Source organism: Photinus pyralis, unplaced genomic scaffold (assembly GCF_008802855.1).
Source record: "Photinus pyralis isolate 1611_PpyrPB1 unplaced genomic scaffold, Ppyr1.3 Ppyr1.4_LG5, whole genome shotgun sequence".
In the NCBI taxonomy this organism is placed as follows: domain Eukaryota; kingdom Metazoa; phylum Arthropoda; class Insecta; order Coleoptera; family Lampyridae; genus Photinus; species Photinus pyralis.
The window spans coordinates 4,600,045-4,618,530 of NW_022170596.1; the positions used below are offsets into that span (position 1 = coordinate 4,600,045).

Here is an 18,486-nt window from a genome sequence, read left to right on the forward strand (position 1 = left end):
GTAACGAAATATTTTGCAATAAAATAGGACGCAATTTTTTAGTAACAATTTAGAACGAACACTAATGCGTATTTTTAAATCAGCACGATATGATAAAGCCAAAAACTGTGAAAAACTAAATTCATTCAAGAATTTACCGAATTGTAATACAACACAAAATTATGCATGCAATAAAAATTTCATATACCATGCAAATGCTAACGTTTCGTATTAGTCGACAGTAGAAAACTTACGGGCGATAGCACGTAACCGTGGTATTGCAGGAGAACCGGGTGGACTGTGAGGTGAAATTACGCCAGTAATCGCTTTGTTATCTATCGTGTGCTGCACCGTAATTGTATGCCTAAAATCGGATGGAAAACTAATATTCGTTCCGGGTTCTTTCTTTAACAATTTCAGTCTTGACCTCTTGAACTTCCCTAAATAAACACGTTATCTGCGAAATCGATAGGTAAGAGAACACTACCTTTCCTTTTGTTAGGTGTGGGCGTCTGTTGCTTAATCATAAAATGCAGCTCTCTCTCTAACAAATCTATTTCTCGAGCTTGCAGTTCTTGCTCTTTCTGTCTCAGTTGCTCCTCGTGCAACCGCTGCTGCAACTGAGCTCTATTTAAATCCTCTTCTCTACATCGCAGCTCCTAAAAAAGCAATTTTTTTATTTACAATGACAAGCAAGTCCGTAACCGTCAGTAAATTACCTCCTCGTACGATTTACAAGCCTACATAACGCAGCATAAATGAGATAGAAAATCAAGTAACAGAAATTATGAGTAAACCTCTCTAAATTACCTTCTCTTTCCTGCGCAATTCTAAGAGGACTTCTTCTATTTCTTGCCGCCAATTTTCCTGCATGGTATGAAAACTCTCGTGTGGTGTTTGCGTAAAAGAAGAGTGTACGATGTTATCTAAAGCGTCCAGAATTTCCTCAAACGTCGGTCGTCTGTGAGGGTCCGATTCCCAACAGGCTGAAAATGTATGTAAGCACTATGACAAGAACACTCTTAATTTTTCTCAAGTCAAATTTACGTATGCTATCCATAGAATTTATACATCTGGGATTACCTCACACTCCGGTATTCTATTAAGATAACAAGTAGAAGGGTAATTTACCTTCCATAAGATCGCGCCATGGTTGAGGACACGTGCTTGGAATAGGTAAGGTAAGTTTGTTGACCGCAACGCCGTACGCCACAGCAAGCGTATCTATACCCTTGTAGGGAGTTTCTCCGGTTAAAAGTTCCCACAAGAGTACTCCGTAACTCCAAATGTCACTCGCCTTTGAAAATGTCGAGTTCTTAATCACTTCAGGAGCCATCCATGCGTACGTTCCCGCCTGCGACATCCTTGTCGTTTTGTAAACTTCCCTCGCAAGTCCAAAATCCGTAATCTTAAGTGTTTTAAATTGCAAATCTTCGTTTGAAATTTCTTCACTTAAGAGAACTGTAAGAAAATCAGAGCATTAATTATAAAAAGTAAATAATTTCCTTAGTATGCCTTGTTTTATGAATATACCGAGAAATACACACTCAAAAACGAACCTTCTAGGTAAGTTTACACGTTTTTGGGTGGTCTCTTTTCGATTTTCATGTAACTTTTTTACCATTTGATTTTTGGTAGGCGAAGACGAGGGGAAACAACTCCTTAAATATGGTGTACACCTGGAATTTTTAATTACTTGATTACCTTTTCAATACTTTAATTACGTTTTGAGTCTTTTCAGTACCTACCTTCAAATACATTTCCAGTATTTTGATTACATTGTGAATATTTTAATTACTTTTTCAATTTTTTAATTACAATTTCAAATACTTTCATTACTTGTTGAGTATTTGATAACATGTTTGGTAAAGGTCAGGTTGTTGACCCGTCATGTACCAAATTTGGTACACATATTCTTAGACAAAAAAGGAAGAACTTAAAAATGTTTGGACAGAATGCGCAGGCTGTGCTAGCCTCAGCAATTTTTTTTTCTGAATCATGTTACTCTTAATACATAAGGTATGGGTAAAATCAGTAGTAGGCTCTGGTAAAACCCTTTCCCTTAATCCCAGCTGAAAATTAATTCTTTTTCGTTTTGAGAACTATTCATTAGAGTACCATAGAAGGATAACTAGTCCCTCCCCCCCCCCCACGCTACTTTATAAGAGGAAGAAAAGAAGGGCGTAAGTTTGTAGAAGAACGGTTCCTTTCGTTGAAATGCTTTAATTAAGAATAACAATCAGAAGCATCAAATTAATATTCGTAACACGGCCCCCTGCCTCTCCCCTAGTTGTACAAACCAATTTATTACCGATGAGACTTTCATTAAATACTGAAGGGTAGACACATGCGTTTACCAACCCCCCCCCCCTTCCAAAGTTTAACTTGCCATGCGAGACCAATTGGTTGTCTTATGTAAAAGTTATGCACGTTTTACTTTCAAAAACAGCATCTCAGGAAATAATTCTTCAAGGTATAGGCTAGGTACTGCAAACAATAGCATTTTTTTTTAATGCGCTAAAAATATGCTCCAAGGTCACACCTCGACGCCAGTCACTCCTGTGCCGCCCATTCGTAAATAGCAAACGCGTTTTCCGGCGTTTTCCCTTCGGAAAAGTCCGCAGCATTTTGCTTTTCCAAAAAAATTAAGAAGACATATCCGTTGAATTAGGATACCTACGCATTTTTGTGAAAAAAAATACCTACAAACTTTTCATGCAAAGAATTGAACCCAAGTCACCCAGTTACAAACTGAAAATCCTTGCCACTAGACCAGGGGTCGGCAACCTGCGGCTCGCGAACCGCATGAGGCTCTTTTGATGTAAAGTTACGGCTCTCTGCATTTATCTAAAAAATTAGTTCATTTTTTTGAAATTCATGTTAATAGATCTTATTTTATTACGAAATTGAAAGTACACTTGAACCACATAATTACCAAATTTGTGACACTTGTTTGTCTTTTTTTATTATCACAGCCTACTCCGATGTATAAACATGTCATTAAACTCGTCATTAAATAATAAGAAAAAAACTTGAATAACCTAAAAATTATGAACTTTAAGCATAGGACACCTCGTATAAAAATTGAAGAGGTTACAAAACACAATCGAATAGCGAAATAAAATAATGGTAGTTGAAAATTTGAAAAACAATAGTTATGGTACTTTGAATTTATTTATTTAAATGTCAAAAAATCATTACTAAAATAAATACTTGTGCTAATATCGTACTCTTAACTACAAAGTCAATTGAAAGATACCAAAACGGAGAGCAAAACAGAAACTAACTAATTAGATTGAATATTCTACACTAAAAGATAATAATATGAACAAATGACATTGAAATAAGTACAAATATTCAGGATGTTCTATTTAAAAAAAGCGTTTATTTATTGACACCGTAAAAATGGGACACCCTGTACATTCAAAAATAATTTCTGTAGATCCGCAACCATGTATTTGACATTTGCACACAAGATTTTTTTTAAATCTTTTTTACCAGGTATAAGCTAGGAAGGACGGACGCACTGTTGCAGGACCCTGTATATGACCAAAATTACAGTATTGATTCGAAAATTTTTAGTGGCTCTTTAAAAACTGGGAATCGACTGGGAACTTTTGCAAATTGTAACTTATGGCTCTTCCGTTTCAATAGGTTACCGACCACTGCACTAGACCATTACGGCACACATTCTATCGTGATAAGCTGGGTTCACATTCCGAAATAGTTGTGAGGAAGGGGCCATTTTCGAATGCAGGCGGAGTCGACTACAGCGAAAAGGAATTACATATTCAAAAAGTGACGTTTACCTCCAAATACTTCTTAATTACTTCAAATATATTCAAGTACATCTCAATTACTTAAATTACTACTTTCGAGTATTTTAATTATCTATAATTATTTATGAAATATTTTGATTCTATTAGCGTTTGGCAGAGACAGAAAGGCGTGACCCCAATGGGTCATTGGATTTGACCCATTTTCAATAGGCTTATTACTTGGTTCAAGCGTTTGACAGTTATCCTGTTCACGGACGGACAGACGAACACCATCAACTCCCCTATAAACTTGCATCGCTTTGCTCTGCCGCTTAATAAATGTGTAAGCAAATATAGCAAACGAACTCCTGGGTATTCGATTTGGTTTTATTCCAAGTGCCTATGTACCAATTTTCGTTTAAATACTTCCATAAAAAAAATTTGCAATTCGCAATGCGAAAAGGGCCCTGTAAATGTTGAATCGATTAGCCCCAACTTTTGTACTATTCAATTTCATGCAATTCGGTTCATAACTAATAGAGATGTCAAAAAAGCCTCCCTTATTTTTTTACGCACATTGCCAATTCACGAACTCAGATCTACAAAAATGATAAAGAATCCAAATGTAGAATTTCGTTTTCGAGAGATCGTGCTAACGGACAGACGGACAGGCACCGCAAAATTATACTCTCTAGGTCCTAGGAGCTCGTTAATAATTGAAAAATGTTAGTTATTTAAAATATTTTTGCTATAGTGTTTTATAATGATAATAATAATAAAAACAAAACAGAAAAATTAATTACACATCCATCAAAAATCACCTAAAAGAACAATACAAACATTTATTTGTCAAAATACTTAAATCAAGCCTCCACTCGAAAAACATATTTAAAACCATCGACATATTTGCAAGGAGGTACTCATTTGGCATAATGAAATGGACACCTACCGAATTAGAAACTATTAACATTTGCCGGCCCGGGTGGCGCAATTCAGTTTAGGCTGGACTGTGGTGCTAAGGGTCCCTGGTTCGAATCCGGGTTCGGGCATGGATATTTAATTTTACAAGAAATAATTGAAAAAATTTAATTAAACAATTTAAATTAAACAATTCCATCAGAATTTTAAATTTTTTTAGCTGGGGTTAATCTTGAATGATAAAATCTCCAGAAAAAAGAAACAAAAAAAAATACTTCTGAAACAATAAATAGAATTATCCCTCAACGTAGACCTTTTGAGTCTCGCTAACCCAAACACACCGATCGATAGTTCGCGGGGTGAATCACACTTTATTAAAACTAAAAAAGAAAATAAAATTAAAAAAAGACTAACGATATACAAACTAAAAAAATAAGTTAATTTTATCGATTAAAAATATTTTATTTAAAGTAATTTTTTATATTTTTTGGAACAAAATTTTATAAATTCAAAAAAAGTGGATTTAATTTATTTATATAATTTTTTATATTTCTATTGGATTAACTGTTAGGTATACTGTGCGTTTATGTTGTTAATGATAAAACTGAATTTATTTCCATTTAAAGAAAACAATTCTCGGATTTACATTAATTCCTTTCTCTATATAATTAATTCCTTCTCGAATTAATATTTTTTGAATACAAATTCATAGGATTAATTCTTTTAATTCAAACAACATTTTGTAAATGTATAGTGGGTTGGGTTGGTAGAGCAGCCTTAGCTGAAACCCCGCCCACTCAAAAATATAGGCAAAATAATATAAACAATTTAATAATAAGTCATATTATGTAATAATATACAGGGTGTTCCATATGGAAAGTCACATTTTTCTTATTATCTGAAAAATACGATGTGGTTTTGATTTTTTAATTGCACATTTGGATTCGAGAGGCTACCTACTGCAAAAACTTCTAGAACTCTATGACCATTCCCCTAGAAGTAGTTCAAAACAGCAGAAGTCGGTTCGGACGGACAAAACGCAAACAATAGCCCTTTTTTTAATTCTTAAAAAAATGCGCTAAAAAGCATATCAGGGAACCAAATTTCGCTTTGAAGCTGAAGACAAGAGGTGCTTCCTGAATGAATTACTGGTAGTGGATAGATTCATCCTCGGATTCATCAAAAGGTTTTTACCTTTGACTTGTTATTTCTATTGGTATGGTGCCATAAAAATGAGATTAATTCAAGGTATTCCATTACCTACTTATTTTATGTGCTGGGAATATTTTATTAGTAATGAGATTTAAAATTTCAACAAGTATTTAATTCGGTAGATACCACAAAATAATGATCAAATTCAAGCTTAAGTCCAAGACGAGGTCCAAGATTAGTTTATTATTATATGAACAAGATTGTCAAAGTGAAAGGCAGTCATTATGGAGACTTTTGGGTTTAAAATCATGTCAAGAGTTGAGTGTGTTGAGCGCGAGGTTGAGCGTATGTACAAATGCTTCAGTGAAAAATGTAGGGGGGGATTTCAAATATGAATATCTTGAAAACGCAGTGTCAGAAAAGGATACTTACAAATGATGCATGTTTGATACTAAGCTGTTCACATTGTCTTGTAGATGAACACTGTTGATTATTGGTACAGCATCCAGAGATCCATGGATGCAGAAAAGTACTATGGTTTTAGGAGATGAAACGGTCGATGTATTTCTATTGTAAAAATGTGCAGATTTAAGAATTTCTGTTAGTTGGCCATGACAGCGACAAAAAAACACACAATCACTAAAGAAATGTCACTTAAAAGTTTGATCTTTTTAATAAAAAAAATTGAGGAAACAATATTAAAATAGTCACTAAACATTTTTGGAATACACTGCTTTGTACATCGCTACCCGAATTTTTTGGGCTTTATAAGATACCCATAGGGGGTTTCCCGAGGGATTTCCATAACAATTTTTTTCATTTTTCATTTTTAATGTTAGTTTTTGACCCCCTACATTAAAGAAAATTGGCATCGACTTTTGGTACAACCGGAAAATGTCACCAACTTAGAATATTTTACATAAATTCCCCTTATCGAGATTAGTGAAATTTTCCAAATATTCCGAGATCACCTATATATGTCGTGGGACACCCTGTATAACTTTTCGTGCATGTCAAGGGTTTGACCAATCTGTGTTTAGTACATTTTTTCCCCGAGATATTGTGACGTTTATTCTGAGCAAAATTGCATTAAAAAAATAAGAAAAATAATTACACCTACCGTTAGAACTTTTCAAGTCACGATGAATTAAAGAAATTGGCGCGCCACAATGTAAATAATCCATCCCTCGTGCAATTTGTATTGCCCAGTCCACTAGTACATCCGGTCGTATTTTTCGACCGGTTAACACTCTATTTAACGAACCGCCTCTGCAATATTCAAGTATAAGACACAGATTAGGTTCTTGGAGGCACACCCCTTCTAAGGACACTATATTTTCATGCTGTAAAAGACAAAACAGTTTTGCTTCTTTAAGAACATTGGCTAACGTAACCGCGATCTCGGAGTCCGGATCCTGTCTTGCGGCCTTTACAGCCACTTCACGATTTTTCCATATACTTCTGTATACTTTCCCAAAGCCCCCCACCCCGATCACTTCCTCTAAGTCCAATTCACTAAAATCAATTTCAATGGGATGTATATCACTTATAATTGAGTTAACGTGATTGATGGGGTCGTCGTATACTACAAAATTTGAGGGAAAAATACCGACTTTTTCCCCAATTTTACCGGTCCACCAACCCTCGTCACCTGAAATTTTCGAGTCCTCAGAAAGCACTTCCACAATTTGCCCTTTCCGCAACGATAACTCGTCTTCACCTTGCGCTTCGTAGTCGTAAAGAGCCGTCCATAAGGTCGATGAAATCGGGTTTCGGGGGAAATGCGAGTGCTCGCCAACATGCACCGAGCTGACCATGTCTCCATTGCGGGGCGATTCCATGGACTTGAAGGGGTACTGCTCCACCAACGGAGGCATCCGTCACGTTTGTCTGACTTTAATATCAAAACTAAATTCGGACCAAATCTCCCATCGTTTTGTTGCTACTATCGCATTTTAATTGATGTCAGTTTGACAACAGACAACAACCAGGTGGTCAATTTGCCAGAGGAAATTCGCCCAACTAGAAAACTCTTCCGCCTCATAAATACTTTTCTTATCACAGCCATTGATTAGATCAACTTTTCAATTTCACTTAACGATAACACCCTCTTCACACATTTGACATTATTTTCCTCTATTTTGTATATATAACTATAAATACGGCCATCTTTTTTTCGAACCACCTCCTTCGTACGAAGATGACCCTTGTCAAATGTGAGGAGTGCAATGCGGTGCAGTGAACGTTTTTATTTTCAACCTACCGAGCAAACAAACGCCACTAGTCCACTTAACTATAAATAGATGACGCCACTAACACCATAACCAATCAGATTGGGCATTGAATAAAAAATTCAAAAGACAGTAATTTCACAACCATTATATTTTACCATTGAATGTGTTTTTATTCAATGATTTTACGCATTCCTACAAGCATTTTTATCGCCGATAAAAAGTTACCTAGCGTTTAATCGCTGATAAAAACTACCTAGCTTTTAATCACTTAAAAAATCATCCGATTGGTTAGAATTTGAAACAATCACCGAGCTGATTGGTCGAATATTAATGGAGTGTATTAATCAATGAATAAAAAATACTGTATTAATCAGCGATAAAAATGCGTGGAGGAATGCTTAACCGTAAAGTTTTGTTGCCTCCTGGAAAAAACTCGAGATCTAAAGCGTGATAAAATCGCGACAGTTGGAGTTGCAACAAACTTTCGCGTAAAATTAAAATTAACTGATTAAAGGCAAATGCGCCCTTAAGCACAGCGGGGAGCACCCCGGCGAATACCCTTTTTCGTTCACGTTGATTTAAGTACCTACAAACGCTCACTTGAGCGAAGCGTGGTACGGTTTTACAACCGTACCGTATTTTTGCTTTTGGTGTTTTACTGTATTTAAATCCCCGCTAGGGAGTTTGCCGTAACTTCGTCCTAGTCTTCCGAAGTGATCCCCGCCATTTTCTAGACCCGTCCGATTCCTGGAGCTGCCGTTTCTTCGGTTGCAACCGCCGGACCTCGACCAGGACCAGACGCGAGGCCGTTCGCTTGGTGGCGCTAGAGTCCGTCCGTTTGTTTTGTTCCGCTGACTGCCGTTACCTTCATTCGGTCATTTGCTGAAGACCCCTACTCCATGAATGTTTAATCCGCCAGTGATAGATATAGATAATTCATATTGTTCCGTTTTTTATGGTCCGTTCACTGTTCCTATTTGTCCTCCACCAAAAACCATCCTCTTAACTGAATATCCTCACTCTGTCCATTATCTAACATTCGAATCTGCCAAATGCTAGAGTCACTCGATTATTCTTATACATGAAAAATCTGATACAACTGAAGACGAAACGATCCTTGAAATCTGCAAGCATCTGTAGTGTACTTAACCCCCAGGTTCTACGCTAACTTCACACTACAAGAACACGGAAATAAAGTCAACCCGGCAACGTTTAAAAAAAGGCCACCCCAATGACTATACCCTCCAAAACTAAACAAGATCCCGCTTAAATTTGAAAAGTGGCACGTGATAAAACATCTAAGGCAGGGCCCCCTTACGTTAGTTATAGACAACGCTTTGACCTGAAGCACAGTAGGAAAGGAACATTAAATAAAACACTGAAATTGTGAAAAGTTTGTTTAATAATGATCGTAATTATTATGATTGCGAAAACACGGAAATTTAGTTGATGTACGTTAATAAGCAAAGCCTGAAGGGTGTCGTACTCTCGCAAAAGTCACTGCCAAGGGTAAAAAGAGTACGACGAAGAAAAACCTTGCAGTTTGATAAAAACAGTCCAAAAGTTAATTAACAAAATATTAACAAAGGTAGACAGTAAATGCATATACACAAGGTTGGTTACACTCAAGGTTAAAACAAGTGTTTGGGAACAATGGGTCAGGTAGGAGCAGGTATCAAGATTCTGAGAAAGGGTGAAATACACAGGATGTGACTCATCTTTGGTGCAATAAAGTCCTTTTGTTGAAAGCAAGATGGAAAACTACATGGCCTTGTAGGCAAATTTGACTAAAAACAAGATATGTGGAAATTATTGAATCGCCACTCATTTAACGCACATAGAATCTAAACTGAAGAGCTTTGATTAGCGTAATCTCGCTCCTGCAAGATGGGTAGTTCGCCCCTGGTTTCGGGATTTCGAACCAACAGTTGGATGTCAAAGACAATCACAGTTTTTACCACCCCCGTGACTGCTTCATTCACGGAGAAAATTGTTAGTAACAAACAACAAGTCAGTACATACATTAAACGAATCGGCAATTTCCACATACATATTAACATAAAATGATCAAAACTTATATGAATGTAACTTCAGGGGCAAGACCAAGTAATCAACATCAATAAACATAAATTAAGCAAACATTACACCAAAAATGTAAACAATTACAAACAATAGCATAACGGTATCTCACATATGATTGCATTGCGGTTAAACCAAGTAAATTTCAAAAACATATCTTGAAACACACAAAAAAATATAAAATGCGGTAAACGAAACACAAATACGATATAAAGAAATGCAAAAATTACTACCTGCATTAAATAACACAAAATAACAACAAACATTTATGGAGCGACGCGTTCACGACCGCCATTCAAGACAAGATGCCAAACGTAACTCACGTTCGTGCTTTCTAGGTGGCGCAGGCAGTTTTTTTCCCACCTAGAAATTGCATGGTTGCCAACTCTCAAAAAGGTATGTATCGTCATAAGTTGTATATACAAGGTGGAACCTTTTACATCCATCATTTTTTACAACTATGTAAGAAAACAATAGTGACCTTTCTTATATCCTGTGTTTTCACGTCATGCACATGGACAGACAGATGGCATATACAATATTAGTGAAAATGAATTCCCTTGATGCAAAAATAAAGGCAAAATAAAAAAAAATAGTTATTTATGTATCAAGGGTATTAAGGTCATATGTAGTCCGAGGGTGAATTCGGCGACGGAGCCCGAGGCTCGAGGAGACTGAAATTTAGTGCGTGAACGGCTCCATAAGACGCAATTTTTCAGGTGTATCCGAGATGCCGGTATACGGGCGACTGTATGTACAAATGAAAAATAAAATATTTCATTATTTTGTTGTGTAATAAATAATTACCGAGATATATGTTTTATAATATTTATTCCAGAATTCAGAATATGTACAAACTTACTTTATAATTCACGAAATAAAAGTGGCAATAACTCTCATGAACTGATTAAACTAGTACTGTCATCAGAGGTGACGTAGTACGTAACCCAATTAGAATTGTGTTCCTTTCTATTAATTATTCTTCGACGCGATTTCTCAATTTCTTTCACAAACACTCTTTCGGATGCCGAAGATGAACGTATTTCTCCAACACTACGTTCATATGATCTAGTTACCTCTCCTTCCGAGTGAGTTTCTTCCTCTAAAGACGGCAATGTTTTTCCATTCTCTGACATAATCTCTCTACGTACCTCCACATTACCATTGAGCTTCTTAAAATCATTGTATTTAACGACCGTATATTTCAAATACTGTTTGATTTGTTCACAATTACAGTTATCAATTATAAAAGTTGGTTGCTGAATGCTCACTGGCATTACCGTGTGCTTTTTTTTAGTATCATCAAGTCCCTCGGAAGCTTTTTTGATAACACTGAGAACATGTTCATTAGAATAGTCGTTATGTAAGCGAGAGGGGCTGATAGGATCAATTGTAGCAGGAACGGATGCTCTCGTGGGCATTGTGCCAATAGTCAACTCTTTAATAAAGGACTCCATATGCGGATCACATTCTTGCAGAGGCAATCGATGAGAACCGAATAACGGCTCCTCAATTTTAACTTTACGCCTCTGTTGAGGGTCCGAGGGACAGCTGCCGTCATCTTTTCCTTCGTTGTTTTGCATGTCAGTCAAACGCTTAGTTTTGGGCTCAGAAATGGACGACTTTCTGGGGCGGGATTCTGGTTCATGCTTTACAAAATACGGTTTCTCTTTCTTTAGTTTAGGACAGCAAAACTTTAGACATCTACAGTAATCGGAAGCTTCGACAACAGAATTGGAGGGTGTTTCTAATAGACTAAATATTTTCAAAGAGTCATCTGTATTCGCTGTACTGCTACTTCCCGTTGAACTTCTGCGTTTGAAAGATTCTGTTTTTGAAGAAGATGCTGTCATTTTCCCATCATGTATGAGTAAGAATTCATCACTTATTGTAGGCTTATTTAATACGTCTTTCAAGTCACATTGAGGAACTTCTTTCACGTTACTAGTCTCACAAGATTCTAATTTTTTAAGACCACTGTCCGAGTTGCTCAAATGACTGTTGCCCCCAGTAATACCTCGTTGCGACATTTCTCTTAATGCACTAGTGTTTATTGAAAGTATTACGTCTACAGTGGCTCCTGAAATACTTCCATCCTTATCTCTTACCTTTCTTTCTGAATTTTCGCTTTTACCTGCCTGTTTAAAAAGTGACGCATCCATCTGACCTCCATTCTCATAAAAAATTCCATCAACTTGGGTCGCCTTGTTCTGGTAAAAATTGCCCAGTGAGCTATGTACTTCGCTACCTTTCGAACTTGAGCTTGTTGTAGATTTGATATGTTTAAAACCGCTAGGATTAACGTAGGTCTTATAGACGTCCTTATCAATGAAACATAGACGATCTTCGTCAATCTCTTCACTGCAAGTGGGTAATACTCGATTTTCTTCAATAACCTGATAAGATTTGTACATAGAAAGGGCGTCGGGATCTTTTAAAATGTCCCCCATAATTTTTTTTGAAATCTCGTCCTTGTGAGTATTTGCAATTCTTGGCACAATTGTGTCTTCAGAAACATGGTTACTACCACTAGTCTGGCTACTTTCATCGACATACGTGTGTTCTACAATCTGTGTACTTTCACTTTCATGTTCATTTAGAACTTGATCAATTTTGTCTACAGATTTGTTATTTGTTGTGGAAAGAATTTCGTATCCCACATTCTGATTGTCAATTTGTGCATTACTTTCCTCCGGTTCTATTACAACATCGGGGATTTTTTGTGTAACTAGCTCTTTTCTAATTACGACAGATGGCAACAAATGTGCCGACAGCTTTGTGTGTATTGATGGAATTATTTTTTCTTCACTGGTAGAATTTACATTTTCTTCTTCAAGTTTTGTGTAGTCATTGGGTTGGGTCTCAATATTTTCATTTGCCAATTTCTCAAGCTTACTAACAACTTCCTGACATATTGCAAATTCGCATTTCTGATCCTCTTCTCCTTCAGACCACAATTCACCTGAAGGTACACTAAAAATGGTATTGTCTATTGTAGCAGGTTGCTCACATTGTTTACTTGATTGTGGTTCATTTTCCTGTGTATTGCTTTTGTCACTCGTATTTGGTTTATTAGGGGAATTTTCTTGGGGATCGTCTGTCTCTATTTGTGTGCTCATGTTGAATACTCCAATGACTTGTTTAAAGTTGTCTTTAGAATGGGGCGAATGGCAGCTTGAACATATCCTTAAATCATTTGGTATATGTTTCATTAAACTTTCTGCTTTTGTTACCAAATGCAAACATTTCTCTATTTGTGTATTCTGATCGTTCAAAATAGTGAAATAATCTTCTTTAGTCAGTGCAAGTCCTTTCGTTCGGGTCAGATTTACTTCTTGGGCGCTGAAACAAAGACCAGAATCAGTGACGGTTAGTCAGATAATTAGGTCTGCCTTTAAATAAATTAATGTATATGTAAATCAAAAAAACTAACAGCACAAGAACACAATGTTTGGATAATGAAGTCCTGAATCACCCCAAGCATTATATAGGGTGTTTTTCTGGGAGCTTTAGTTAAAAGTTTCTGGGAAAGTAAAATAGATAGGTTTTTGAAAATTTGTACTTAGGAGTTACTCTGAAGGCCGAATCGATGTAAAATATTTTCAAAATGGCCGCACTTCCGGAAACACCGGAAGTAGATAGTAACTTCGTTATTTTAAATGGCAACCCTATTTTTTATTGCATTTTTGGATTCTACGTGAAATTTCACTTCTTTTGATACCCATATGTCGATATCTACCATTTATGGTTTTTAAGTTATTTTGACTTTAAGAAAAAAAATGGCGGATGCAGATGGTACCTTGATAATTGATTACTTGAAAACGGTTGTAGTCATGGCAACATATTTTTATCAGTGCATAGAGAATGAATAGGGCTTTCTTTTAGTGCACTTAAAAAAAAGTTAAGTTGCGTACGACCGCCCCTATGAATATCCAAATTTATGAAACTTCAAAGACTAAAAACTCAGTTTTTTTAAATGGAATGACCATGTTCTTACTATTCCATGAGATAGAGAATCGAAATGGGCATATTTTGACAAACATGTTCCTATAGCTATCTTTAACAGTTTCTGACTTATTCCCATTTTATTGAATTGACACTATTTTTTTCGGATTTTCTTTTTAGTAGTCGGCCATGATTCTATAACAATTGAATTTTAAACAAATCTAGTGACACTGATCCATCACCCACTGTGATAGGTTAACATAAGTTTTTCAAAAATCGAAAAATGACTCGCAGTGGTTTCACCTATTTTGGAATTTAATTGTTATTTATGGTGAAATGGGCAGAATCGCGGCGCGTGCTTTCCGTACATTCATTCTAAAACTGAAACGAAATTGTATGAATTTTGGAAATTTTGTACCCCTAATGCACTACAAACGGTTGAAGCACAAGTGATACAAAGCTCTACAAGAGAATATTTAAGAAAATGAATTGAATTGCAAATGCAAGATTAACAAAATAAATTCAATGCAAAATATAAAAAACTTCGTTGAAACATTTTTGGTATGGAATTGTTGCTAGAACAGATATCGCATTACCTCTCTTAATTTCCAGACTTATACGTTGTTTAAGAAATTCAGTTGAACGACTCTGTTTAGATTTTTCAGAAATTTTCCGTCCTATATCCTTAATAAATGAGTTATTTATTAATGAGTTATTTAGACTACAACTAGAATCAATGGTATTAAAGAATCCATTCCTTGATTTGTTTAAAATTCGATTGTTATAAAATCATGGCCAACTACTAAAAAGAAAATGCGAAAAAAAATGGCATCAATTCCGAGATCAATTCAATGAAATGGGAATAAATCAGAAACTGTTAAAGATAGCTATAGGAACATGTAATATCAAAATATGCCGATTTCGATTCTCTATCTCATGCAATATTAAGAACATGGTCATTCCATTTAAAAAAACTGAGTTTTGAAGTTTCTTATATTTGGATCTCCATAGGTGCGGTTGTACGCAACTTAACTTTTTTTTAAGTACACTAAAAGAAAGCCCTATTCATTCTCTATGCACTGATAAAAATGGGTTGCCATGACTATAACCTTTTTCAAGTAATCAATTATCAAGGTACCATCTGCATCCGCCATTTTTTTTCTTAAAGTTAAAATAACTTAAAAACCATAAATGGTAGATATCGACATATGGGTATCAAAAGGGATTGAAATTTCACGTAAAATCCAAAAATGCAATAAAAAATAGGGGTTGCCATTTAAAATAACGAAGTTACGATCTACTTCCGGTGTTTCCGGAAGTGCGGCCATTTTGAAAATATTTTACATCGATTCGGCCTTCAGAGTAACACCTAAGTACAAATTTTCAAAAACCTACGTATTTTACTTTCCCAGAAACGTTTAACTAAAGCTCCCAAAAAAACACCCTGTATATTACGTAAGTACCTACATCATAAGTTATATCCACAGGAATGCTCAAGTAATGAGTCTGTAGAGCGTTTTATACTCAGTGGCGTAACTTCATTTTAGAGGCCCGTCTTCAAAAATATTTGGGGGCCCTTTCCTTATATCAGCAATTTTCAAACGATGTTAATCTGTATACCTACGTAGAAAATAGTGTCTTGATTTAGCTTTGCAGATTTTGCATTTTGTAATTCATTGGTTCACAGGTCCAGTGTAAAATTTAACGTCACTGTTTTCTGCGTTCAGTTGATTTTGTTCGAACTTTAATTGTCAACCTTCATGTAATATTTTGTGCCATAACAAAAGGTAATAATGTACTTCATTTTGTTGTGACTTGTATTGGCTTCAGCTATTTGTAACTAGGGGTAGGTAACCCTTGAATTTGCATGTTATTTAATTGTTTCACTTTAAATGTTATCCTTCTTTTGATTTGTTTAATATTGGCCAGTTCCTTCTATTTTAATGTCGTTTAGTTTGATTAGCGACTTCAATTCTTAGTGTATGAATCATGTCTTTAACTGTTTCGTCCATGCAGAGATAAATGCTGGAGTGTTAAAATTACTTAGCGGCATTCATCTCTAAATACAACTTCAGTCTAAGGTTACCGTATCCAGGACCTAAGGTCCCGCTAATTGACGAAGTATTTCATTTACTTTATGTAAGTTATTTTTCACAAATTGGATAAAGGAGTGGAGTTGCTTTTAAATCTATTTGGGTTGGCTACTTTTGAGCATATCAAATGGTGTATTAGATTAAAGTCAGATTTAAATGATTCAAATTCAAGAGTGACTTCCTCGGATTGTATTTTGTATATTGCAGATATTGCTCCAGATTTTTCATTTGTATTTACCCTCCATGAACAATGATTCAGAATTTTCTTCGGACTGAAATTGTAAACTGTAAAAAATGCAGGTACTTGGCCCTTCGTAAATAAAACATTAGCCAGCATTTGCATTACGCTCTTTTACGTTTTATCTTTAGTAACGGGAAATATGTAAATAATTAATAGAAGCATACCATTGAAGTTCGGGAATTTTTAATTTTTTTCATAATTTTGTATAAACGAATTAAATTTTGTGTACATTTTTGCCGGGGCCTCTTTTAAGTTGGGGCCCGTCTTCATTGCGTACCTTTGAGGCATTGTAGTTACGCCACTGTTTATACTGCGAAGTACATTTCAAAAAAACTCAAAATTCAAAAAGCTGACAATGTCAAAATTAGCGCAGATTAAAAAAAATTAACAATAATTTCATTTCATTTATTCTTTCACAAATACAAACTTAATTGCGGCAGTGTTTAAATACTGTAATATGCGGTATTACTAAAGGTCCTGCCACACAGCGCGCAGTCTGGATTCTGTCAAACAGAGAGCGTTTCTGACCGAAAACGCGTTTATTTCAAGGCCTCCTAAGAAAAATATGCATATGACAATTTTAGAAAATCTAAAATAAAACAAAAAACATAACAGATAGTTATAGGGAATATAATGATTAATCAATGTAGAATTTTTTTTGCCATTTGAAAGTGCAAAAAATAAAGCAAGTTTCATTTGAAAAAATCGACTTTTTAACGTTTGAAATTATTAAAATTGACCATTAGTTTTAAAACACTCTGTAGAAGGGCGATCAAAATTTAAATCATTCCTCATGCAGCATCAAGTCAGTAGGTATTGTTGACTTTGGAAGACTTTTTGAAATTCAAGTCAATGGAAAAACAAAACAACACCTGACCAGCTAGTTCAAGTAAATCAAAAATTGAAACTTGAATTTTTATGATGAACATGAGAACTCTATCTTGATCGTAAAATGGATTCAAATAAATACACAATTAATTGATTGACAAAGACAAAAGCATTTAATTTCGAAACTCATATGCAAAAAAAATAATCAAGAAAAACCCAAAAGAAAGAGGGGCACAAGCCCGTTACATTTACGGTCGTGCGATATTCCGACAACAAAAATACTCGCTGAAACCTTCAGGAAACTTCACCACTCGATTTGGAACAAATATAACATAACCTGGCGTTACTAATTTTCAAGTAGGTAAACCAACACAATTTCTTCATCAGACCCCTATTTCTGCCAAATTCAATACATCAACAAAACAGAACGCGACGCCCGTCCCCACTTCACCGAAATTAATGCCCTAAAGAAACGTACCCACTCGGCCACACCTGCCTTTTCGTTACCTCTTCTAACAGCGATAAAGAAACACGTGCGTTAATTAAAAAGTCTTATTGCAAAACGACCAGATGTTTAACCTGTCATAATACGCAATTTTAACATCATCAATAACTTAAATAAAACGAAGGATAAAATTTAAACAAAAAATTAAACAATTTAAAACAGCTAAAATGAACAAAAAGACACTAAAATAACAAATTCCGATTAAATAAACCAATTCTGGGCGGTTATTGGTAATAAATCCTTCAGATTTAAACTAAATTAATACACTTACACATACAAGATGCTTCGACATTATTCCAACCTGAAGAACCGCCCCCCCCCCCTCGCCCCGCAACATTAAAGAAAATTATTGTCAGCAGTCCCCGAGACCGGGTGCGGATTCTGAACAACAGCTGCATAATACCCCATAATTTACAAATGTAATGTTAATGTTGATGTCAATAAAATTATACGTCGTCTAGTATAAAAAAATGCTACTCAATCCACTATGCACTTTTTTTACGGGCCATATAAAAAAAAATTGAGGATGATTTCTCCGAAACAAAACGTTGTATTGAAAATCTCTGAACAGTGTCTTGTAGAGCTCAAAAAGTGGCAATGAAAAGTGGTTTCTATTTTTTTTGTATCTGTTCAAATAACGCCAGGAAAAAATAAAAAAACAAAATCGGCAAATTTTGATTTTTCTGGCATATCTTCGGAAGCAATCGGAATTTTCTTGTTTTTCTTTGAAGGATCATAGTCAATCTACTACCAA

General features: G+C 35.5%; 1 protein-coding gene across 1 annotated transcript; it reads right to left on the reverse strand.

The window, feature by feature from the left end:
• Positions 1-233: 233 nt before the first annotated feature.
• LOC116171436 (mitogen-activated protein kinase kinase kinase 9) lies at positions 234-8,272 on the reverse strand (the record flags this gene model as incomplete). Its single annotated transcript, XM_031488288.1, is given in 5 exon segments — positions 234-419; positions 467-638; positions 790-965; positions 1,111-1,440; positions 6,928-8,272. Coding segments are annotated over 5 exon segments (1,621 nt in total), but the record flags the coding sequence as incomplete, so codon positions are not given.
• Between the last annotated feature and the right edge of the window lie 10,214 nt (positions 8,273-18,486).